This window comes from Myotis brandtii, unplaced genomic scaffold (genome assembly GCF_000412655.1).
Source record: "Myotis brandtii unplaced genomic scaffold, ASM41265v1 scaffold499, whole genome shotgun sequence".
Classification (NCBI taxonomy): Eukaryota; Metazoa; Chordata; class Mammalia; order Chiroptera; family Vespertilionidae; genus Myotis; species Myotis brandtii.
In genome coordinates this window covers 2,671,639-2,697,595 of record NW_005369027.1, presented here as the reverse complement: position 1 = coordinate 2,697,595, position 25,957 = coordinate 2,671,639, and the positions used below count along the sequence as shown (strand labels likewise).

The following is a 25,957-nucleotide window of genomic DNA, read 5'->3' as shown; positions in this document are numbered from 1 at the left end:
GCACATCTCCCACTGGGGATGTGCCCGCAACCCAGGTACATGCCCTTGACCGGAATCGAACCCGGGACCCCTCAGTCCGCAGGCCGACGCTCTATCCACTGAGCCAAACCAGTTTCGGCCCAACGGATGTTTTTAACAGAAGTCCCTGTTGATCACCTAAGAGTAAACTGGCCTGACATCGTTGCATTCCTCAGGGCCAATGTGTGCAAGAACTGGGGTGGCCTCAGCAGGACAGAGAACGATGACGGGACTGTACACCGAGACCACCATACAGCACCCAGGGTGGTGGCCATGGGCAGGATTCCAAACAGTAAGCCACCACCAAACATGACCTTATTTCTCACTAGTTACCCCCACACATGCTCCCCAAAAATCAGTTAAAATCTGTTAATTTTTCTAGCCAACGTGGTTCAGTGGTTGAGCATCGACCTATGAACCAAGTCACAGTTCAATTCCTGGTCAGGGCACAAACTTTTAAAGCCTAAAAGGTTTTAATTTTGATGAAATACAACTTATTTTTTCTTTTGCTGTTTGTGATGTGGGTGTCATTCTCTATGAAGCCATTGCCAAACCCAAGGTCACAAAGATTCACACCTCTATTTCCGTCTAAGAGTTTTATAGTTTTAGCTCATCGTAACTTTTAAGTTAATTTTTTATATGATATGAGGTAAAGGTCCCACTTCATTCTTTTGTATGTGGATAGATATCCCAGCATCATTTTCTTTGTTCTTTAGTGCAGATCATGACAATTCGGTCTGGTAAACAACTATAAACCACTTGTGCATAGGGAAGTCATAGGCACAAAAGTGAACACCATGCTAGGATAAAATTATGAATGTTTTTATTTTGTTTCAATATTTTTAAAATCAATTCACTGTTTAATGTTTAAATAAATATTTTTTCATGTTTTACACTGGCTCGTCATCATAACTTTAAAAAAAATAGCATCAGGAATTTTTTGTTTGCCAGCCTGGTGGAAAGTCTCATTTTCAGTCAACTAAAAGGCCTAAGGAAACACAAGTTCTTGTGCTCAAGTCCCAGGTGATGGAGGTGGAACCTGCTTCATGGAGCCAGTGTCGACAGCAGGTAAGAGCTTCCCGCCCTTCACGCAGGAAGGGGTCGGGTTTCACGCAGTACCTTTCCAGGACCCAGGCCTAACGGTTTTCACGCAGGTGAGTGAACATGACCGTAGCCACCTATGACCCAGGAGGAACTGGCCTTGGGGTGCGTGGGGCTGGCCCGCACTTCTGCAGCTCTGCAGACCCCTCCCCGTGCGTCCCAGCCGATGGCCTGTCCACCCCAGCTCTCTGCTGCTCTGTGTTCTCACCAGCACAGGTCAGCGGGGTCCTGGGGAAAAGTTGGTCAGAAAAGGCAACCAGAAAGGGTGGCCTTGAGATGTCAGGACAATGCCAAACACTGGACACTCCACGCCCCTGGAGGTGGGGATGGATGACGTGCGGGGGCTTTCCCTGGAGGCAGTTCACAAAGGGTCACTGTCAGCCCAGTGCAGCTCCTGTCCTTCCCTGAGCAGCGACCCTCGTTCCCGGGCGTGTTTGTGCTCAAGGAAACGGCAGTTGGCACCTCTTCTATAAATCACATTTGCAGCTCAGGAAACAGGGGACAAACATTAACTCCCTTTCTCAGTTTATGGGTTAGGAAGTTCCAACCAAACCAGCCGAATGACCTGCTCGTGGTCACACCTGTGGCAAGGCCAGGGCCCCTCCCTTTTCTCAGTCACTCGTATTCTTGTAAATGCTGTGATGCTCATTATTTTTTATGGGTGCATGTCCTATTTTCCTTAGTTGGATGATAAGCAACCTGAAAGAAAGGCCAACTTAACATGCTTCCCTCCCTCCCCCAGTTCTGAGTCCTGCACACAGCAGGCCATCAACAAGGTTTGCTGCTGGTTCAGTAAGAACAGCCTGGGTCAGACACGGTCTGCTCGGCCCCATTCTCGGCCACGCAAAGGACAAGGAATGACTTCCGGTAAGGGCAACATGATATCGGGCCAACTTTGTTGCCTGTCTAGCATCTCTTTAGGTAACTCCCTTCCTGTCTTATAGTTGAAGTTGGGGTAGCGCTGACCCCCCCCCCCCCCCCCCCCCCCCCCTGGGACCAATGTGCAACCCAGGAGCATCCAGAGTCACTCATCTTGCCACAAGGATTGGTTCAGGGTGGGCACATGACCCATGCCAGCCAGTCGTCACCCTCTGCAAGACCATCCCTGGGATGGCCAGCTCTGGGGTGAGGTGTCGGCTGGGGCTGCAGGGCTGTCTCCACCTGAGGGAGAGGTGGCCTGCGCAAGAAGCCAACGGAGACTGAAAGAATATTAGGCAGAAGCCAACTTATGACGAGATTTCCCGGGTATATGAACCAGGAAAGGGCCTCTTTTGCTTATACAAACTGGAGTTAGAGTTCTTTCCATTTCGTTTAAATCCTCACCCAAGGATATGTTTATTGATTTTTGAGAGAGAGAGAGAGAGAGAGAAAGAGAGAGAGAGAGAGAGAAAGAGAGAGAGAGAGAGGAACATCAATGTGAGAGAGAAACATTCACCGGTTGCCTCCCCTACACACCCTGACTGGGGATTGAACCCGCAACCTAGGTATGTGTCCCGACCAGGGTTCAGACCTGCAACCTTTTTGGTGTCTGGGACAATGCTCCAACCAAGTGAGCCACCCGGCCCAGGCCCAAGTTCAATATTCTTTATTAGGGAATGAGTCCACCAGATACTTGCCTCATGACAAAGGGGTCTATCACCCCCTTTTCCCTCAGGTTGGCACCCTGATTCAGACCCGTGGTGTCCAGTCAGCCACTGCAGAGGCACCAGAGTTCCATCTGTGGGCTCAGCCACATTTTGCGGGGGATCGGGATCGGGTGAGACAGCCCCCCTTTATCCACCTCTCCTGCCCACAACATCGCAAGGATGCCAGTGAATTCTGAAAACCTCTGAATCTTTCCTCCAAGGTTAGACATACACACTTGGTTGGGGGAAGGGGGTCCTCTGACTAGTCCCATAGATTGGTAGGGCCTCCCAAAAACTCTTATACGGTCAGTTATTACATTAGAATAATGAAGAGGAGGACAATGGCCCACTGTAACTCTTATGGTGGTTTGCAGTTTCCAAAGCACTTTTACTTGATCCTCTTGACAGCCTGAGGCAGGAAGGGCAAGGATTCTCACGCCCATTTTACAGATGAGGAAATGGAGGCTTAGAAAAATTAGCTGACTTCTCCGAGGTCACACAGATGAGGAGCAGCAGAGCCAGAGATGAATCCAGTGTTCCCGGCTTTTGTTTTATTTATTTTTCTTTCCATTTCAGCCTCTTTTTGTAGTGGTGGGCTTTCCTCCAACTTCCTCTTCTCATCTTGGGCCTCAGCCTTCCTTCCTGCTGCTGGTGCCTCCTACTTACGACTGCTTCCCACATTTCCCATCTCCACCGGAGCTCGGAGAACGGCTCTTCTGGAGGAGGCTCGTTAAACAATGCATCTGAAGGGCCCTGGCAACTCTCCACTCTCTAATGACAGCCATTATTACCAGCGAATAATAGAAAACAAACAGGGGACAGATGTCGCTCTTGAGCCCAGGCCTGCGCTGGGATCAGGGCAAACAAAAACCACGCCTTCATGAAATGCCTACCTCTGCCTTGCTCATTGAATTAATTCTGCACCTGAGATACGAAAGCTTTCTTTCCCTCCTGTGTGCAATCCAGATACTTGGTGAGTAAAAATACCAACTAGGACTCTGGACATTCCAGAGATTTCACAGATGGAAAGATAAGGAAACTGAGTCAGAGACAGATCAGTGTCCAGCCCAAATGAAAAGAAAGGAAATATTTTCCTCCCTTTGGCTACAAAGTAGTACTATGTATACAGAGAGCTCAAAAAATTAACAGTGAAAGAACAAGCATTAACAGTGACCGCACCACAAATCAAAGATTTTTTAAATTACCCTTTGGGATAAAGCGTGCTAGAAACCATGAAGCAAAAACAAAGAAATATTCAACTCAATTTACCCTCAATTACAATTGGTATTTATAATATTCTTAAGGATAGATGAGGAGAGAGAAAAAAAGAAAAGGTCGGCCCTAACCGGTTTGGCTCAGTGGATAGAGCGTCGGCCTGCGGACTAAGGGGTCCCAGGTTCGATTCCGGTCAAGGGCATGTACCTTGGTTGCGGGCACATCCCCAGTAGGGGGTGTGCAGGAGGCAGCTGATCCATGTTTCTAACTCTCTATCTCTCTCCCTTCCTCTCTGTAAAAAATCAATAAAATATATTTAAAAAAAAGAAAAAGAAAAAGAAAAGGTTTTACAAATAAAACTGAGTGACCAGGGTCTTTGGAGGGAGACGGGGCAGCTTTGAAAAGAGACTTCTGCTCAGCCACGTCACCAGAGTAAAAAGGCTTTAACATCTTCCTTCTTTCATTTATGACCCGTACCTTTCCTATTCCAAGAAGGATATGCAGCCGCTAAATGCCACCTTAGGGTTTACAATTTTTTAACGTATAGATTATTGAAGATCAATTAAAGAAAAACCACTACCAATAAAAAAATGTCCAAAGGTAAAAAAAAATAATAGTAATGGGCTGATACAGTTATAAAAAAAAGTAGATTTTCCAAACTCTGAGCCCAGTCCACCGGGGAAAGGTCGGCAGGAAAGGAAGGTTTGTGTCTCCCTTTCCATGGAAGTCACATCACCCCCGGAGGGGCAGGGGCAAACCTCCCCGGGGTGAGTCCAATCTGTCCTTCGTGGTTTGGGACTCCCACTAATTCTGCTGCTGACTAATTACACCGCTGAAGCAGTAATTAATACTCCAGAAGGGGAACAGCACCATGGTTTACTACGAAGGAGACCAGCATTCTGACGGCTCCAAGAGACCTGCTGGTTCTTGGTTGCTAAGTGAGCAGGGGAGGGGGAGGGGAAGGCACATCTGTCACTAAGGGCAGGGCCTGGACGTGGGGCAGGTCTCCGAGGCCTTGGCATCAATGTCAATGTCAGGGTGGGGCTGTAAGGGCCATTCCAAGAAGAGTGTGGGCCCCAGGGCACCTGAACTGAACCCACCCATGAATATCAGGAACACCCATAGGAGAAAGTCTACAGGGTGTGCTGTGGTTGCACTGTTAAAGTCCTAACTCTTACACCTAGAAATATGACCTTATGTGGAAGCAGGGTCTTTGCAGAAGTAATCAGGTTAAGATGAGGTCATTAGTGTGGGTCTCATCTGACCGGTATCCTCAGAAGAGAAAAATGCCATGTGAAGACAGGCACGCAGGGAGAGCACCGTGTGATGGCAGAGGCAGACTGGGGGACACCGTGCAAATCAAGAAACACCCAGAACAGCACCAGCAGCTAGAAGAGGCCAAGACGAGCTGACCCAGAGTCTCAGAGGGAGCCTGGCCCTGCTGACACCTTGATTTTGGACTTCTAGCTTCCAGAACTGTGAACAGTGTGTTCTTGTTATGAAAAGCCACTAGGACTTCCTATGGCAGCCTTGGAAACTAAAACAGGGGCAGAAGACAGGCAGCGGGGTGAGGGGTGGGGTGGGAGGAGAAGGGCACTGAGGGCAGGGGGCAGACCCAGGCCCTCGGCACAGGACGGTGGGTCCTTGCGCTTCAGGGTTTTGGTTTCACCTCCTCCTTCTCCTCCTGTTTTTTTTGTTTGTTTGTTTGTTTGTTTTTTAATCCTCACCTAAGGATGTTTTTCCCATTGGTTTTTTTAGAAAGAGTGGAAGGGAGAGAGGTGGGTGGGGGGGGAGGGGGAGAAACATAGAAACATCAATGTGAGAGAGACACATTGATTGGTTGCCTCCCGCATGAGCCCCTACCAGGGCTGGGGAACCCTGACCAGGAATGGAATCCTTGATCCTTCAGTGGGCGGGCGGACACTCTAACCACCGAGCCAAACCAGCGGGGGCTCCCCTGTTCCTAACACCGCTCTGTGCTCCTAAGAGACTGCCCTAAACATCTGGCCCCATCCACACTGGAGAAGAAAGAGGCTCCAAAGGAGTCTTGGGGCCCAGGCGCCTGGCTCCCGTCCCACAAACCCTAGGACAGTGACCCGCAGCATGGCTTAGTACCAAGTCTGTCATCACACTGAAGACACCACTGATTGTGAGACACATCGCTGTTTCACATAAGATGAAGAAAAAATGCTGCCAATAATAACTATAAGATGCGATTATTGTACAATACATTAATGATTTCAGAGATATTCAAATAAAAAATTATCTAAAAATAGATGAAATACGGGGGGAAAGATCAAAGAGGTGTGGGGAAAAGGCAAGTAAGCCAGGTTAAGCTGGTTTCTTTCCCACAGGACTGTCACGGTCTGTATTATTTGGTGTCTGTTATGAATTCACCTCTACGACGGGGCTGCAGAATGTGGATTCTCCCAAATGAGTCTGAATTCTGAGCCTTGTTTTGAAGGGCAGTTGATGGGGCAAATGGCTAGGTTACTAGTGTACTTAGATCACACTCTGAGCCTCTCAACTTGGAAATGATTTGAGAAAGGGTGAGGGAGAGAACCCCTGCTGACATCCGGTCTGAGGATGGGGAGCTGGCTGAGGGGCAGGGGCAGGAGGAAGGGCAGGCATCTGCTCCTTGGATGTGTTAGTCTTGGGCCAATAACACAGAATCAGGTGCCCTGAAGACATCAGGTAGCCTTCTGAGCTCTTCCAAGTAAAGAGGGGCCATGGCCACCCATTCCTCGCCCCTCCTCTCTCAGCTGGTAGCAGACACAGCCGCACCTCTCCTACAGAACTCCAGAACTCCACTAGCTAATCCGGGAAAGGCTCAATGCTCCCAGATGTGAGTACCATCCAGGGCTGGGAAAAGCAGAAGTGAGCTACAAAGCCAGAGACATCAGAACAAAACCCAGGGCACACCACCGTCCAGCCACTCTGAGGCCAGAATCTCTTTGGTAGTTAATAAAACCCGAAACTGCTGGTAACCAAGACCTCAGGGAAAACCAAAGGATGGAGGTGGAGGAGATTTTAAATAGTCAAGAGCCATCAGGGATACAAATGCCAACGTGTGTGCATGGAGCACAGCCCACCGGGGGCAGAGGGCACACGCTCTCCCTCAGCATGGGAGCCATCCAGACTTCTAAAGGCCGCTGCAGGCGGAGCAGGACTTCCCCACAGCCCTGCCCTTGCCCATCCTTTGTGCACATCAGCTGCAACAGCTGCAGTTCTCCTGACATCCATTCTGCAGGCTGCATGCCAGCTGCCCCAAATCCCAGCTTTACACGAACCTCCAGAGCAGGGAATGAGGGCCGTACTCTCAGGGCGTGTACTCACAACCCCAGGAGAGACTTGACTTCCTTCTTCCTTTTCTCGCATACAGGTGAGTCCCAGCCTAGAGCACAGAACACAGCTCAGAGCGAGGTAGGAACAGCACCCGCCCCTGCAAACTAGTAACGGCGGGTTGGCTGGACAGAACAGCTCCGTGAACAGGCCAGGCTGTGCCCTCTCAGCCTCCACCCTGCCAAGTGCAGCCCCCCCCCCCCCACTCCCCATTGTGGGGCATGAGCCATACAGACACACCAACAGGATAATTTTTTCTTCCATTCTCTCTCCCCTGGCCTTTCTCTGCTTGGGGGCTACCTTGATTTAGCATCTATACACTTTGTTCAGATGGGGACTCGAATCTCCCCTCTGAGTCTGAGGCCCACCAGTCACTAGGATTGCTACTTATTTGAAGGGAGGCCTTGATGCCCTGATGGAGAGATGCTTCTAAATGAACTCTTCATTTCTTCTGGAGCCTTTCATGTTCTGGAGACAAGCATCTCTAAGATCTTACACAGCATCTGTAAGATCCACAAATATGACCCTTTCTTATCACAAGCTACTAGACAGTCAGACCAATGAGGGCAGGTCAGCCTTATCCAACCATGGTCTCCCCAGTGCCTGACACATGGTAGATGCTCCGTAGACCTATGCTGGATGGATGGATGGGTAATGTATGGAGGGAAGATGGATGGATGGATGGACAGACAGATGGATGAAATGGTAAATGAAGGAATGAGTAAATGAGCGAACAAATAAATGAAAGTTGGAAGGATGTCTCACAGAGCCTTCAGCCCTTGGAGCCGATCTCTGGATGAGAGACTCACCTGAACCATCAGGAATGGACCTTACAAACGTTGGCAACATCTTGACTGTGGCTGTCGGATTAAAATCCCGGGAAAGACCATGCCTCATCTCCTTCTTGAAACGTGTCATGATATCTATCAGAGTTTCGTCGGAGAGCCGCATGGCATAGAGATACTTGTCAATCTGGGGGAAGGATGAGAAGGAAGGAGAGTGAGGCCAAGGCTGAGGAAGGGCATTCCAGTTCAGGTTTGACTGAGGGAGGACAGGGCAGGTGAGGTGCCCACCTGTCCAAGATAATCCAGCTCCCACGGGCACTTGACCAACCATGCTGGCACATCACAAGATGGGAAGTCATCAAATGCCATCAACCAGGTCACTCGGAGCATGCTTGCAAATGCTCTGAGCCCTAATTCCTCCCCTGTAAAATGAGCCAGATATCTCCAAGGTCCCTTTCAAGCCTCAAATATTACATGGAAGCTGCCCTTTGACAGCCCCCCTCCCACAAGACATGTCAGAGGCGCCTTAAGCCTCCACACAACCCCTTCCCTCTATGACAAGTGGCTGGCTCATCCTCATGTGAATGGAAGTGCTACAGAGGTTAGGAATGAGAGCTCCAGGGCCAGAAACCTGGAGTTCAAATCCCAGCCCGAACGCTTAGCAGGTGTGTGAATTTCAGGTTCTTCAACTGAAAAAGTAAGACAATAAATGGGACCTAACTCACAGAATGTTGTACGATCAAATGAGATGGAAAAGCACCAAAGACACAGAAAGTGTTTGATAAATATCACCCATTATTACTAACACTAGAGGCCCAGTGCACAAATTCGTGCACCAGCGGGGTCCCTCGGCCTGGCCTGCAGGATTAGACCAAAACCGGCTCTCTGACATCCCCTGAGGGGTCCCGGATTGCAAGAGGGCGCAGGCCAGGCCGAGGGACCCCACTGGTGCACAACTGGGGCTGGGGAGAGACACGGGAGGTTGGCCAGCTGGGGAGGGACCGAGGGAGGGCTCCAGAGTGTGTCCGGCCCATCTGGCTCTGGCTGGACCCCAGCAGCAAGCTAACGTACCAGTTGGAGCGTCTACCCCCTGGTGGTCAGTGCACATCATAGCGACTGGTTGACCAGTTGACTGTCTGCCCTCTGGTAGTCAGTGCACGTCATGGCGAGCAGAAGAGCGGCCTTAGCATATCATTAGCATATTACACTTTGATTGGCTGAATGGATGACCAGACAACCGGACACTTAGCATATTAGGCTTTTATTATATAGGATAAGACAGTGGTATTGACGGGTTTCCTGGGTGTGATTTCTAAGTAGGAAGAAACAGGGCCAAAGGGCTGGAATCCTTCAGAACCTGGGGCAGCAGGCCCAGAGCAGAGACCTTAACCCCACCATCCCCAGAAGATATAGAAACAGCCCCCCAGGCTTCCATGCCCGTGTACCAGGGCCGATGTGATCAAGCTTCCAAATCATTCCATATACTGACCCAACCTGCTCCTCCTCCTGGTTCCCCCTGTTCCTCAAGGTTCCCAGGTTCCTAACTTCAGCCTCCCTGATTGTCATTGGTTATTCTTTCTTCATAGTCTCTTCCCATTTATTCTCTCAAAAAGCATTTATTGGGCACATACTATGTGCCTAGACCTGGGCTAGATACCTATCCTCATGGTGCCTGGCCGCATGGAGTTCACCAGAAGTCATTTAGAGATTTAGAGCCATCATTCATGTTTTTGCCACTCCTTGGTAACTGCATGCGTGGATTACTGATTTCTGATTACTCATTCATTCACTGTAATAGTTTTCCATTTTCAATCCCTCAACCTTCCAATTAATCCTCTTAAACCCTGCCACACTCACCTTCTTAAACTGCAACACTGGTCAATTCATTCCCCCGCTCAAAGCCTTGCAATGCCTCCCATGTCCGAGGCACCTGTGCTCTATAGGTGTGACTCCGTGCTCTGTGAACTCCAGCCCAACTACCTCTGCCATTCCTGGTAGGTGCTGGGCTTCCCTACTAAAATGCCCTTCCTTCTCTTCCCAAATCTCACGTACCCTTCCACGTTCAGATCAAATGTCACCTCCTCCTGCGGATGCCCGAGTCCCTCAGGCTAGAGACAACCCCTCCCTCAGCACTGATGCCTGCCCAAGCTCTAGCCTGGATCACAGCTTTCTGCATGTATCCCAGTGCCTGGCAGGCAGCCTTGCACACAGAAGGCTCCTGGTGCACAGAGAGACAGATTTATGACCCAGTGAGGCTGAAAAGACCTTGACTCTGATTTGCTTCTGCGAATGGCATCTCACGCTCACTTTTCAGGGTGACTGGAAATGTCCTGATTCAAGGACACGGAGTCTCCAGTCCCAGGTCACCTCTGCCTGTTTTGCTCCTGGGCAGCCTTCTTGCTTTGGTCTCTATGCCTGTGCTCTCCCAGGCCCTGCCTGCTCCTGCCTCCCTGACAATCAAGGCATTGGCCAAAGTCCCCCAGGGTCCTCTGTGGCCAGAGACAATCCTGGCCCCACCGCCAATCTCTTCTACCACACCCCCACCTTTCCTTTCCCCTTTGTGGCAAAGAAGGGCAATCAGAAACCACCGAGAGCTGAGCTAGAAATGACCAGAACCACAGCCCTACGAAGAGACATGCTCTGTTCTGCCCCCAAGGTCAGCAGCACCGGATCAGCAGTCCTTGCCACATGGCACCCACAGGAGCACACGGGGGTCTACTGAGTGCACGCCAGAGAAGGCTTCCGGGAAGGGTGATGGCAGGGTGCATCCAGGAACAGCAAGAGCGTGTGGGAAGGCTGAAGGCAAGGGAGGGTGGTTTGTGCAATGAACAGAAATAAATTCCATGTGCATCCAGCACACAGTGTAAGTGGGGCAACTGGAAAGAGCTAAACCGTGCAGGGCTTTATAAGCCACATAAACAAATTTAGATTAACCCCAAAGCACGGCAGCCTTGGAGTGACTCGAATGAGTATCCGCCAATGAGATCTGTGTTCAGAATAGATAAAGCTGTGTATGGGGTAAGAATGGACGAGCAGGAGCAAGTCCGTGCAATAATAGTCACACGGCTACTCTACATTTTGGGCATGCTTCAACTGCCGCACCCCTCACCCCACAATATGATGATCTATTTATTGACTTGTCCGTCTCGTCTGATAATGTGTGAGTCCTCCAGGGAAAGGAAAGATCAAATAGACCTTTGGAACTCACCCAGTTGCCTTGTACACAATAGGAATTCAATTAATATCAGATGTTGGAATAATACTTTATCATTATACTAGAGGCCCTGTGCACAAATTTTGTGCACAGGGGGCGGCGGGCGGGGGGGGGCGGTCCCCTCAGCCCAGGCTGCACCCTCTCCAATCCGGGACCCCTCGGGGAATGTCTGACTGCCGGTTTAGGCCCTATCCCATATTACCTCTTTATTATATAGGATTGTGGTTTACAAATGATTTCACATCCAGTATGTAATTTAACCTTCAAAATGACCCTGTCAGCGAGACTTGTACCCTCCTTTTGGCCTCCTTTTTCACATCTCTTTGGAAATGAGATCCACTTCACTGTCGCAGAAACTGAGGCTCCAAGAAGCTAAGTGATTAGTTCAAAGCACACGACCGGAAGTCAGGTCTCATACCTGCAGGTCTAATGCTGTCTTTAACAATCATGCCCATCCCCAAGGGAAGGCCTGTCCCCTACTCTGTGGAGGGCAGACCAAGGAAAGCTGCTGAGGTTTTCCAGCTGGACAAGGAGAAACTTCTAGAAAAGGCAGGGCTCTCCGTTACTCCATCCTGTCTCCTAGCTCCAGGTGCAGCTTGGCACAAGAACACGGATCTGAGAATCCTGACGTTGTAGGACAGCCAAGCCAAACCCAAACAGAGCCTAGAAGCTCAAATCAGAAAGCCGGCTGGGAACAGAGAGAACCTGCCTCCTCTGGTTCAGGTTCATGAATCATCATGTGGCACAACCCCCCTCCCCAAGGAGATGTAGGAAATGAGGCCAAAAAGGGTAAAAGGGTACAAGCTGGGGCAGAGCTGGCCCTGAACTTGAGGCCTCCTGGATGTCATGTGAATGAGGATAAGCCAAGGGGAGCCCTTTCCACTGGTGCGAGGGAGCTCAGGCGGGGCCTCCAAACAGTGGAGACCCTGGGGCTGGGGCCGGCCAGGTACCCACCACCCTGGGCACCTCTCCGCACAGGGGGCCTCTTTCCCCTCATGCAGACCCGCTGTGGGCTGCCGCGGGCTGGGCTGCCTCGGGCTGGGCGGCTGCTGTCCACCTGGGGTGGGGACTGAGGATGGGTGGTGGTGGAAGGAGGCGGGAGAGAAGAGTGTCAGGGAAGCCGCCCCTGCCATTTTCTCCAGATCTCGGTGAGGCTGTGCTCTGCAGGAAACCCCGTAACAGAACTGCTATTTCTTTCTACAGAGGGTGGGGCCAGAAGCCCAGGAGGGGTCAGATGGCAGAGGGTTCAGACCTGGAAAAGGACAGCTTCTGGCCTTGGGACGTTTGGCAAAGCCTGTGGCCCCTTCAACTTTTCTACTTCCGTCCCCTCTCCACCGCATCTGTGGGTCTCTTCCTCCCCTCCCTTCTCACACTTCCACCTCCACAGCCCTTCCGCTCCTCTCAGGACTCGCCCTTCACTGCTCTGGCCAAACACTGTGCCCCAGCCACCCCTCCTGTGCCTCCGACCCCAGCCCTACATTTGGGTGACCAGAGGGCACAGCACCTCTTCTAGCAGCTTCACGCAGCCAGGCCAGTCTTGGGGACATCTGTCCTAGGATGGAGCCTCCCAGGTGTCCGGGCCCCGAGTGCCCACCCTGGCACACAGGACCCTGGCCAGGCTGGGGAGGAAATGGGAGGTGCCAGGACCAGACACCACAAGCCCAGCCGAGTCCTGCAGACACTTGGCCGAGACTGACAAGGACCCTGGGCAGCCTCCAGAGCACCTTTCACCTGAAGGGACAAGCCCTTCTCCCGAGGGCGAGAGCCAGGTCGGCCGCACAGGATGGACACTCTCGCCCAGATACTAAGCAAGTACTGGTCCTGGACTGTCCTTCCTGCAGACCAGGAGGGCCTGAGCTCTCAGCAGCTCCAGAGGCAGCTCAGGAGATGTCAGAGGGGAGAACGTAGCCTGGTCGAGTGCCTGGCCCAGAGCCATCAGCTAATGAGCACACACAGGGGCCACGCACTGTGCTAAACGCCACCATTTCTGTGCTTGACCCCAGTGCCCCCCTGCTCCCAACAGAACACGCACAAAATATCAATTCAAGACCGGACGTGCCCAAATGAACGAACAGGCCAGTCGTGGCAGGAGGTGTGACCACTGGTGACCCGGGCATTTTGACCTTCTGTGGAGGGGGGGCGAAACCATGGAAAATTTTCACCCCCTCTCTCGTCCTCTCCTGTGAGGATCAGGAATGAGGCAGAGATCGCCCTGGCTGGTTTAGCTCAGTGGATAGAGCATCAGCCTGCAGACTGAAGGATCATGGGTTCGATTCCAGGCAAGGGCACGTGCCTCAATTGCAGGCTCAATCCCAGCTCCCATTGGGGCATGTGCGGGAGGCAACCAGTCGATGTGTCTCTCACATCAATGTTTCTCTCTCTGTCTCTCTCCCTCCCTTCCACTCTATCTAAACATCAATGGAAAAATGGCCTCAGGTGAGAAATAACAAAAAGAATGAGGCAGAGCAACAGTTGGGCCTGAAGGTGCTCCGTGCATGCTTTCAGAATGAGCTTTCAAAAAAGGGAATTGGGGAGCTGGCAGTGAAGGGCTGAGGACTCTTGCTTAAGAAAAGGGCAGTGATTTCAACATCAGATTCACTTCTCTTTCCTAGACTGACTCAGGAGAAAACAGGTCCCGGGGGGTTCGTGTTATTTTAATAATAGCTCACATTTGCAGAGGGCTTTTCCCCTTTACACAGGACTGCTCATACATTAGCTCATGTGCATGTCATAGTAAGAGATGAGATAAGCTCAGAGATGCCAGGTGCTGGGGATGAAGCAGATGCTTGATATGTTAGTTCCCTTTCTCCTAGCACAACAGGAAGGAAAGATCTCTACATTTTACACCAGAGAAAATTGAGACCCATAATTCACAAGGAGTCACACAGTTTGTAACTGGCAGCTGGGTCTACATTCCTCTCCTAACCCCTCGTTTTGGGCTTCTCCCTAACACTCCCATTCTCTCTCATGTGGCGGGGAGAATAGGAAGCTATGGACAAAGGGGGCTGGGTTCAACTCCAAGATCTGCCATTTATTAGCTCCTTCGACTCTGGACAAGTTGCATAACCTCTCTGAGTTTGGCTTTCTTCACTTTTAACATGAGGATAATAATACTTTCACCCCAGACAGCTTCTGGGAGAATTTGTAAAATAAGCATCCAACATCATTTCCCACCCTCCCATCTAAATGACGAGAAGGGAGACATCTCCCTGCCTCTCCTCTCTAACAGCCATGAGCCAGTGTCCCAACTCCTTCTACCCGAATACCCAGAAAAATGCACTGGTCGCCGAATGTTATTGGGCCATGTTGTAGAAGAGAAAACTAAAGGTGGGTGGCACTACACCAGAAACCACAGCAAATGGAAGATTCTGGAAAAACTGCTCTGAAACATTTGCAATGTTTTATTGATTTCTTAAAACAACTAACAGTAAGTTACAGTAAGAATAGCAATACCCATTTATTATTAAAAGATATTCAAGCAACACATAAATGCAGACAAGTGAAAAGAGGGAGTTCTTCCCCCAACCGTCCCAGGGACAATAGCTTTATGTTGTAGGTTGGTTTTCCTACCTAAACAAACCCTCACGCATACAGAGCCTGGTTTATTTCATTTTACAAAAATGGAATCATAAACATTTTTTTTTCTTTTGAAACCTTAACTCCACCTCACTATTTCCTCTGGGAACTGCCTCTCGGGACCCCCTGCTTCAAGGATGGGGCACGGACGAGGCAATGGAGACACCTGCGTCTGACTGGCTTTGCCATCCTGTGGGCATCCCAGGCTTGCCATCCACCATGCAGGCGTGTCTGTGACTTTGATTGACAAAGGCCTCTCTACGTTGCACGCACTTTCACGTGGTGGGCCTTGAACTATCCTGTCCAGAGAAGTAGGGCCGATGTCCTTGCTTGCAACACCCCAGGGAAAAAACAGGGGCCAGAGAGGTTCTCCAGTTGGCCAAGGTGACTCTCTGGTCACAAGAGATCCAGAGAGGCCACGGTTCCCCATCCCTGGCCCTGTGCTCCTCTGTACCTGGCTTGCTCAGCGCAGGGAGAACCCAGGCCGAGGGCTTTCAGGAGCAAGGAGACATGGGAATGCGGGCGGCATGAAAGCCACAGCTCCGTCCACTCCTTGCAGACAGCACGTCACTGCAATGTGTGTTTTAGGAAGCCTCCTTCACCCCACGCCAGCTACAAATTATCTGTTCTGATCAGTCCTGGCCCAGTGAGACCCTCTGCTGGGGGGTATGCCGCCCGGCAGGGTCCCACCCCTTTTCCTGCCTACTCATGGCTACCTGGCTGACCAGCCCCACCTCACAGCTGTGGGTGGTGGCCAGAGGAACCCAAGTTTCTGTACTGCTCTTAGCAGCTGGTCACAGGGAGGAAGTTGGCCATAAGGGGAGATGCTTTGCTCTAGTGGGTTCCCTACAGGAACCAGCTACTCCCAGCTCACCGCTGCCCTCCCTCACGTAGCCCTGGGCCCTGACAGTGGCTCTTTACCCACAAAGGTGTTCACGGGTCCACTGTCCACTGATTGCTGGACCTGTACAAGGCCTCTCCTCGCCCAGCTCATCAGTCTCCCAAAGCCCATCTCCGAACTCACCCCCTCTCGGAGGGCATGCCATGATCCGCCCCGCTCAACACCGGCTGCTCCCCTCCTCCACATCCCCTCGCTGTCGGTCACTATGTAGGAATTCATCTCCCTGGTGGACACATCACAGAGTGTGAGTCTTTCTCGGACCTCGGCCACACACGCATGGTCTGTGTCTCCAGCTAGACCCAGGGGTGCAGGGGCCATGCCTTCCAGGCCCTTTGTGTCCCCCCAAAGCCCTTGGCGTGGCTTCTCGGCTGGGCTGGGTGGCTGCTCTGCTGGGCGGGAGGGCCCTGGGGACACCTTGCCCAGGAGTCTCAGGTTTGCTGGCTCAGATAAGGCCGAGGCTCCTCTTCCCTGAACGGCCCAGCCCTTCTCCAGCACCGGCCCTCACAGTGTTCCTGGAGGCCTCTAACCCACCCTCTTCCTCTCACAACATCTGCATTTCAAGACAGAGGCCCTGAGGGACACAGAGCCCCATGAGGATTCCCAGGCGGCTATTCAAGCCTCTCAGAGCCTGCGAATACCTGAAAGTCACCAGAGGAAATGTGTTTGGGAAAATATTCCACTTCAGAGGCTCCAGTGAAAATGGGTGGGAGCATCACCAAACAAGAGGTCCCTCCCACGCGCTGAATGAGCCGTGTGCGGCGGCTCCCTCTCCCAGGCTCCTATTCAAGGTCCGGACACAGCTCTCGGGGCCTTCTCTTTCACTGTATTTATGCTTCTGAACTGTTAGTTCTGTTTCACTATGAAGCACCAGGGATTGCTCGTACCACACTTCTTTTTACTCTCAAAAAGCCAGGAGGAATAACCTCCAGAAACCGAGCTTCCAGGAACCACGATGAAACAGCAAGCTTAAAGGGCCCATGCTGGGCACCTCGACCTGCCCCGATCCAGTCTGCACACTTGCAGGGTGGGAGTGACTGACCCCATTCCACAGCAAGAGCCTGAGGCCGCATAGTCATAAGGCTCCAAGCACCCAGCCACCAGGGCGGCTCCAGCTTAAGGCTCCAAACTCAGTGCTCCTTCCCTTATCCCAGATTCCTCTTGCCAGAGGGCCATGGGAGGCCTCGTGGTCATGCCCAAGGTCCTCAGTGACCTTGACCTTGGCACCCACTAATAAGGTTTCCTGCTGGGGAGAGAGACAGAGCTGTCATACTGACCTGGCTAAAAATACAGGAGGCACCGCCCCTCCAGGGGAACAGAACAGCCCTGGAATGTGGCGCTGCAAGAACAACAGGCTTCATTCTGAGCCGGGATGGCTTGGCCCGGGGCCAGCCTCCAGGCTCACAGTCCCAGTGACCCCGGTACCTCCAGACAAAAGGGAAGGGAGGCTCTGAAGTGCAGACAGTTTTCCTTTCACTAGGACACAACCAGACGCTCACACGTAAGTCGCCAATACCACAGGGTGGGAGCAGACCTGGCTTCCTTCCGCCAGCTACACTGTCTCCCTCTCTAACCTTGAGCAAGTCCGTCCAGCTCTGCTTTCCCACCAGTAAACAGCAACAATGAAAACTGCCCTCTTGCCCTCACCTTCGCACAGGAGCTCCATGATACTGGATTCCTCAGAACGCAGGCTTTCCAGAAACCCACGATGGCCCAGGCAGAGCTGTACCCAGGGTCACTGCCCCACTCGGGACCCCGCTGCCTCCCCTCTGTGACCCGAAAGCTTCACTCCCCGCCAACCGCCCCCCCCCCATCCACGCCTCTCAAGGGGCTCACAGGTGTGCTCTGGGTGAAGCACCACAGTAACATCCAGCATTTGCAATGTTCTGTACACTGTCCAAGCGTTCCTACGTCCCTTCTCTCATCTGATAAATGAGCAGGTAGTAAGGCAGGACTCATTTATCCCATCTGACAGGTAAGTAAACCGAAGCACAGAGAGCTTGATGCCCACGGAACAACACTGCTCCAGCTGGAGGGATCCTTCAGAGGTCATGGATTCCAGCCTCCAGGTCTTACAGAAGAGGAAACAGGGGCCCAAGGACCCCAGGAACCCCCTGCTTCAAGTGCAGAGTGCTTCTGTCCAAACTTCTGAGCCATTGCAGAGCATGTCTAGCAAAGCACTGTCCAACGGGGACATAATACAAGCCACATGTGTCATTTTAAACGTTCTAGTACCCACATTTTAAAAAAACATGTGAAATTAACTTTAATAATATTTTATTTAACCCAATATTCAAATTATTATTCCCACGTGTAATCAACATTTTAAAAATTATGAATGAGCTACTTTATCTTTTTGTCATACAAAGTCTTCAGAATCCTGTGTGTATTTTATATTTTACGGCACACCTCAAACCAGACTCGCCAAGTGCTCGGTAGCCACACGTGGCTGGTGACTACGGTTCTGGACAGCACTGCTCTCTCATTCCAGTCACATCATCATCCTGGCAGCCTTGGGGGATGGCTTCTCTGGGAGACCACCACAATGCACCTCTTGGGCGTCTCAAGCCCTGGACAATAGTCCTAGTTCTGCACGCATGGCAAGAGCTACCCACTAGTGTCAGAGTGGCCTGCATCCCACCCCAGCCCTACTGCGTTCTGGCCATCAAGATCATGTCAATTCCACTTCCTAAAGCTTGCCTGCCCCACATGTCCGGTGCAGGAAGAGCCCAGGCCGGGGTGGCTCAGTCGGTTGGGCATTGCCCTGTGCACCGAAAGGTTGCTGGTATAATTCCTGGTCAGAGCACATGCTGGGTTATGGGCTCGATCCCTGGTAGGGGGTGCAGGAAGCCGCCGATCAATGCTCTGCTCTCACATCAATGTTCCTCTCTCTACCTCTCCCTCTGTCTCTAAAAATCAATTTTTTTAAATCTTAAAAAAATAAGATGCAGGAAGAAATACATATATCCAAGCTTGCTGTAAGGACTCAACTAAATAAAGCATGTGAAAATATTTTGTAAATGGAGCAGAACTCTGCAAAGGTGCGATGGTGCCTTCGTTACAACGGTGGCCTGGTTATCCTACTCCACTCACCCTATCCACCCGAGAGGGTCCCGGAAGGCACCCGGAGACATCAGAGAAATAAATCAGATTGAATAAAGGCTGCAAGCAAACCCCAGTGTCAATCTGCACGTCCAGGCAGAGCTGGGAGAGAATGCTAGGAGTGGCATACAGAGAGCATCAGGGCGTCTTCTTCCAGGGTAAGCAGTGCCCTCCCTGGAGGTCCTCTTTTAAATGCAAACGAGGATGGGGGGAGGGGGCAAATGGAAAGGGAAAGGAGAAAATTTGAAAACCAGGAAAAATCCCTAACATTTCACTGTAAGTGACTTTATTGGGCCAATTTCCTTCCCAAGCAGAGGGAGCTGGTCAACACTGAGGAGCTGAGTGGTGGAGGGTGGAGAGGTGGGGTTGGCAGCCACCAGCCAGTGTGCTGGTGGAGGGAGGTTGGGAAGGAAGGAGAGATGGGAGTCAGGGCCCCTGGAGGGTCTGCCCCTCCCCAGAGCTCTTTCTCTTCCTAGATCTGTTTCCCTAGCCAGCAAAATGACAGAGCAGGGTTCTGAGTCAGGGGACCTGGTAGTGTTCCTGTCACGACCACTCATGAGCTGTGTGGTCAAGTTGACAAGTCACTTCACCATGTGGGGGCCTCCAGGTCCCCATTTCTAAATGGAGAGGATGCCCTTCCTTCCATTGCTATGCATACACCCAAGAAAAATGAAAGCATATATCCACGCAGAAAAACTGTGTACACAAATATTTGTTCACAGCCCCAAAGCAGAAGCAATGCAAATGTCCATCAACTGACAAATGCATAAGCAAAATGTGGTATATTGATACAGCGAAGTATTAGCAATAAAAAAGAATGGTGTGATGATACTTGCTACAGCGTGGATGAACCTCGAAAACATGCTTAGTGAAAGGAGCCAGATACAAAGGCCACGGATTGTATGATTCCATTTATGTGAAATGTCCAGAAGAAGCAAATCCATTTAAAGAAAGTACATCCGTAGATGCCAGGGGCTGGATGGAGGAAGGAAGGGGGAGTGACTGCTTAATGGATATGGGGTTTCTTTGGGGGCTGATGAAAAGGTTCTGGAATTAGATGGTGGTGATGGTTGCACAATCTTGTACTAGAAACCACTGAATGGTACACTTGAAAATGGTCAATTTTTTGGTGTGTGAATTCTATCTCGATTAAAAAATAAAAGCAGGGACTGCACTGCCATCTGACTTGGGTCCGAATGCTGGCTGGCTTTCTGTATAGGATCTGAGTCCTCCCTCACCCAAAAGTGGAGATGATGATAGTGCCCACCTCACAGGGGCGCTGTGGGGATGTAATGCCTTTAGCATCAACCTGGCAGTAGATGTGACGGGCATTCGGTTGGTTTTGATTGGTGTTGTTATATTAATGATGAAATAAGGCCCATGATAGGGAAAACACAGACCCCAGTAGGCATTCAGTGCGCCCTTCGCTCTGAGGTACCCTCCAGGTCCCGGCGTCTGCGAGCCTGTAATCAGGTTTACAATCAGATGAATGTGATCCGACATTTTCTGCCTCGTGCAGAAGCGGGCCTCTCCCTCAGCTTCTGTTTGCAAAGGGCTGAGCCGCGGGCTCCACATTTCAGCTTCCCCGGTGGCTGCGGGGGCACAGCCACCCTCTCCTTTTACGGAAGACAGTCTGGGAGAGGCTGCTGGCTTGAGTTTTCTCTAACAGAGCTGGGCACGCGTAAGGGACTGATAAGCCACCAGCCCTGCCCGGCTCGGATCCACCCAGGAAGAGAGAGGGTGTGTGGCCAAATGCCCACGTGTGTGTTTTAATTCCCAGAAAAGTTTAACCGATTCATGCCAGATCACAAGAAGCCACAGAGAGTCCTCATAAGCCTTTCTCTTATCTACCCCCCCTCCCCCCACCTCGATTCAGTGCAAACATTTCAGCAGCAAACCATTCAGTCAATGGGGCTGGCACTGCTCACAATGAGCGCTGTCAACTTCATTCAGCAATACTTTGCAAGGAGAGCTCTGCTTTTCGATAAGATGCACTAAGAAAGGGCTAATTTTAAACCAAGCTTGAGTGCTATATTGTGAATGGTAATAACTGACAAGAAGCAGCGTCTTAAAAAAAAAAAAGCAGTCTTTAAAAATGTCAAACATCTTTAAAGGTGTGACTGCACCAAGGGTGGCGTGGAGCAAAAGGAACCCATACAAAGTTCTGACTGTGGTGTGACCATGGAGGATGGCAACTTGGCAAAACCTTGAAAATGAGAAAATGCCCACACTCCTCCACCTACCAATTCCAACCCCAGACTCAGCCTAGAGAGCCTTGAGAAACTTGCACGTGAACTGGAGATGCACATGACACTGTAACTCGAAAATTTAAAAACCCCAAAGCCCATCGGAAGAATAGATACACTAATTGCACTGTAGTCACACAATGTAAGAGCACACAGCAGCTTAAATCGATGAAATAGAGCTACATGGAAAAAAATCCCAGGTATAGATTGTTGAGCTAACAAAAGCAAGCTGCAGAAGGATACATACAGTACAGCACCATTTACAAAAGGTTAAAATCCCATAAAGTAACACTATATGCATGGTATGTAATAAAAGTATAAAATCATGCATGGAAATGATGAACACCAAATTCAGGAGAGAGGTCACCTCTGGACGGAGAAATGGATGGAACTGACGATGGGGATTCAAGGGGTGTCGGTTGTGCCTGTGACGTAATAATTGTGTTTTATTTCTCAAATGAGGAGCAGATACACGGGTGCATGTGTCAACTTCAGTATTTTTTTTTATGCACCTCAACTGTTTCATAATATAAAATTAACTCCTGTGTATACACATTAATACACATTCCAAAGTAAATCATTAAAATCAACAAAGGTGCATTTTTCTGGAGGAAAGAAGCAGAGGGAGCTAGAATACCCTCTGAATCCCATTCCAGATTTTCTTAAGGCCTTGAGAAAGTCACTCATCTCCTCTGGAGCTCCAGTCCCCGTTTCTAAAGGGGGATAAAATCTCCGCCTTCTGTGTGCTGCACACCAGGGAGCTAGCAGGACGCCCTGGGGAGCTGTGAGGGGGAGGGGGTGCCCTGGGACACACGGGGTCAATGCCTCAGGTCCTGGCATATAGACACACACACACACACACACACATACACACACACAGAAGTGGTATCTGATAAGACACCCACGGAGTGTTTCGGGGTTCTCAAACCACTAAAAAGAGAGAAAGAAATACTACAATTTGGTAACTAACCATTTGCCTCTCCTTCACAAAGTTTCTAAGTATAATATTTTCTTTTGTACATCGACAGTCTGGCTTTAAGCAATTCCTAAGCTGGTGATATCCCTCCCAAGATCAGGTCACGGGCTCCTCTCTGCTCTCCTGGCATTCTATGCTTTGCACTCACCATAAGACAGCAAATAATTATTGATACTCCATGAGAATAGCGACCATTTCGACCAGGTTCATAGCTGTCCCCCAGCCTAGCACAGTTCTCTGCACATGATAAAGGACTTCAACATTTTTGGCAGAAACCACTGAGTTCCCACGATCAGATGTGATTGTAAAGGTCCTCAAATCAATAAGCGGGAGCCAGCAGCCGCCACGACTGCTTCCTGGACGCAGAGGTGCACGTACGGCTGCCTCCCCAGCCAGCCTCTGCCCGGGGCCTCCTCAGGCACGCTCAGAGCCCACTCCAGCGGCTAATTCTGTCAGGCAGGAATCCCTGACGGCAGACACACAGGGAGTCGGGACCAGTCGTGCCAAACCAGTCCTTTTAGGAGAAAGCTGCCCAGGCCTTCTCCAGCGAACAGCAGGAGTGTGGGAGGACAGCACAGCTTGGCCAGATGTGAAAGTCCCTCCTCTCTACCCACTTTCCAAGTTTATTCCCTCACGACAGCCCCAAATTACCAAACCAAATCAAGTGTTGGGGCTTCTCTCAGAGGAGAACTCCTAGGCACATCCAAGGTACAGAGGACAGGGACTGCGCAATGAATGTTCGCCAAGGAGTGAGAGACCCTTCCAGGATATGTGTATGACGCCGAACCAAGAGGTGCATGAGCCATTTTTCATCATTTTCTAACACCCATCCCTCTCACCCCAGAACAAGAAGGGGCATTTTCTTAATGCTTGCTTTTGCAGCTGGGACACATGGGTTTCTGAGTAAATAGCCCTTTAACTGCTAAGCACACTCTCCCCCACCTTCCTTGGCCAAGCACTCTGAAGACTCCTGGGTCCTGGCCTTTGGGACGAATCACACTGGCAAATGGGGATTACTTAGGTCAGGGGGATCCCACCCAGAGAAAATCCACTGGCGTTTGCTCACCATTCTGACAACCCTGGAGAAAAGAAAGTCGTATTTCTTTAAAGGCCAAGTTCCTGACCTTGCTGGACTCCTCTTCCTTTCCTAAACAAGCAGAGGACTATGCGATACTTCCCCCTCCTGCAGGTTCCTAATGGCTAAACCAAGTGGGAGACGCAGAGGCATGTTAAAAGTTACTTGGAGGTCAAAGGACCCAGTCTCTGGCTGCAGATTAGCAGATGTCTGGGGTTCTGATGAATGGAATCTTTCACAAGCACACCTGTGCCTCCTAAAAGCACTAGAAGAGTGAAAGGAAATTATGTTTTTTGCTTCGTTCTGCCTAATGACGGGACACTCTTTGCACTGGGCTCTATTAATCAATAATATGCAGACACAGTCTGGAAAATGGGGCTCCATGCCAGGGAGCCAAGCATTCGGCCTGTTTCAAACCAGGACAGATTTATGAATTTGAACTACTGACATGTCTCAGAGGGAGAGAAATAATACCCTTGCCATGACCACTTCTGTGTCCGGAGCAATCCCAGTAAACCTTCGCTGGTGTCACCCTCACCTTCCCTCCACCTACACCTAGGCCAGAGGGCAAGAAAACGGAAAGGGGTTAATAGCTGGTGCCATGCTACTGCGGAGCCCCGAAGGCCACCTAGAGCTGAAGGGCTGAATCATCATGGCTGCCCACCACTGTTCTACGTCCCCGTCAGGTCGTAGGCAAAGCCCCAGGGTGAGGCTTGGAGTCCTTCACCCTCACCCGGCTTTCCCTGCAATCGTGTGGGTAGGGAGGGCTGGCCTCTAATAAGCTGACTAGGCCATCAGAACAAGTGTGCTCAGGAGGCCCAAGCAGGCAGCTTCCGGGGACCACACCCACGATGGCCCTCCCACTCAGCCCATGATGCAGGCCAAGGTGATCGATCCCCTGGCAGGAAACCACACTCCCACCATAGGAAGCAGCCTAAGAAGCCATCGGTGCAAGAAGGCCATTTGTTTTGAAGACTCTCCTTGAGCTATCTGGTAGAAGCTTTGGCCTCAAGACTGTCCTCCAGCAAGGTTCTAAGGCCAGAGGAGGGCAGGGAGGGGATGTCAGACTCCCAATCTCAGAGTAGGAGGGATTTGAGGATCGATCGATTCACAAGTCTCATACTCAGATGTCTACAGGAGCCTGGGGGATAGCAGGGCCACTAGATGCTGTGTGCCTGATAAAACAGGTCCCACTGAGTGCAGTCCTAACTCAACCCAACTCAGCCCTGGAGACCACAATTGGTGGTGGTGGTGGGTGTGGGCGCTGTTGGCTTACAAGGTCATGAGTCCCCACCCCAGTTGGTCTGCCTGCTGTCTTGACCTACAGAGGGTACCATGTGCAGGGAGAGAGCAGTGAACTCATCCAGGCCTTACATTCCCACCGTGAAATCGAATATCACTTGAGAGTCACTGTCACTCACAGCCATGAGGGACCGTGGCAGAGTCCCAGGATTGTGTCCTAACTGCCCCACTCTGATCCCCACTCAGCACTGATCCAGGGTCCAAGCAGCATCCCCAAGACCTTGGTCTCAGCACCTCCCCTTCAGCTAATTTCTCAGAGGAGGCTGGTCAAGTTCCCTGTGAAGAAAGGCGGAGACCTGGGTCCCACCCAGGCTCTGCCTGTAACTCACTGTGACCTTGATGAGGTCACCCTCATCAGGCCTGTTTCCTATTGTGCCAGAGGAAGGGGTTGTCTTAGGTGGTGGATAGAAAGAAACTGAACATCCTGTGGCTTGTAGAGCAGAGAATCCAGGCCTGTGGCTCATGCCTCTCACCTGTGGCTAGCACGCCCCTTGTTTGAACTTTAAAGTGAGGCTGACTTTGCTAGTCCATCCCAGCTTTTCCTGGCAAGAATGTCACCCACTCAGGGTGTGGGTGGGTCAGGAGGCTGTGCTAGGCCTGGCACTAATAAAATGGGCCTTTCCCTACAGCCTGGACTGTTTCTTAAGAACGTGGTGGCAAAGCTGGCAGAAGGGAGCAGCGTAAGAAGCTCCCGCCCTTGGAAGCAGCATCGTGAAGACCTGCCAGCAGACAGTATTTTATATGCCAAAGGCAGCAACACCTGGGAGATGCAACCATGTGCAAGTGCACACGTGTCCAGCATACTTGTCAAAGCCTCCATCCAACTCAAAAGCCCAGGCTCTTATTTGTGCTCCCTGGACTGGCTGGAAATTACAGCTTTAAGAGAGCAGTCACGTAGAGGAATAAAAAATTCCATTCAGACATGCCAATCCAGTCCTGAGGCCTATGAGCAAAGTTTCCGGTGGCTTCCTCCGCGTTCCGGGAAGCCAGGCGGGTCACTCCGTCCTCAGATTAAGCAGCAGCGGCAACAGCTGGGAGAGCCGGGGTGACAGCTTCTAGGAGCACCCGATGCCCTCCGCCCCCCTCCGCCGGGAACCTGAAATATGGGATGTCTGGCCTCCAGTCAACACCCCGGCCTGCTGTGCGCTCACCTCCCCAGCATCTCTGTGATCACGCCTCCGCCCACGGCGCTCAGTCCCTTGCCAACAGGCCACCTCCCCGCACAGCCTGTGGCCCCATCTGACATCCACAGTCCGTTTCAAGGACACTGCAGCAAGCAGCCCAGTCACAGGGGTCTTCCCTCCAAACCCCACCACCACCGCGCGCACGCACGCACACACACACACACACACACACAATCCCTGGGAGAATCAAAGGGCGAAGCCTTTCCCTGCCGCCTACAGCCCGGCCAGCGCTGGCCTGGGGCAGGCCGGGCGCAGGAGGATGGAGGCTGCGGCGGAAAGCGGATGCCGGAACGCACCG

The 25,957-nt window shown here is 51.2% G+C and overlaps 1 protein-coding gene across 3 annotated transcripts in view; it reads right to left on the bottom strand.

The window, feature by feature from the left end:
* HK1 (hexokinase 1) overlaps window positions 1-25,957 on the bottom strand; it is a 66,569-nt gene that overhangs the window by 36,080 nt on the left and 4,532 nt on the right. Inside the window, exons 1-2 of one of the 3 annotated variants that reach the window (XM_014548178.1) lie at window positions 21,130-21,134; window positions 8,111-8,273 (exon numbers count right to left, since the gene is read on the bottom strand). In XM_014548178.1, the coding sequence (XP_014403664.1) occupies window positions 8,111-8,252 (142 nt within the window). In that variant the 5' untranslated portion in view covers window positions 8,253-8,273; window positions 21,130-21,134. Of the gene's footprint in view, window positions 1-8,110; window positions 8,274-8,374; window positions 8,492-21,129; window positions 21,135-25,957 lie in introns of those variants that run through there. The other 2 variants (XM_005876823.2, XM_014548177.1) reach the window with 2 other exon arrangements.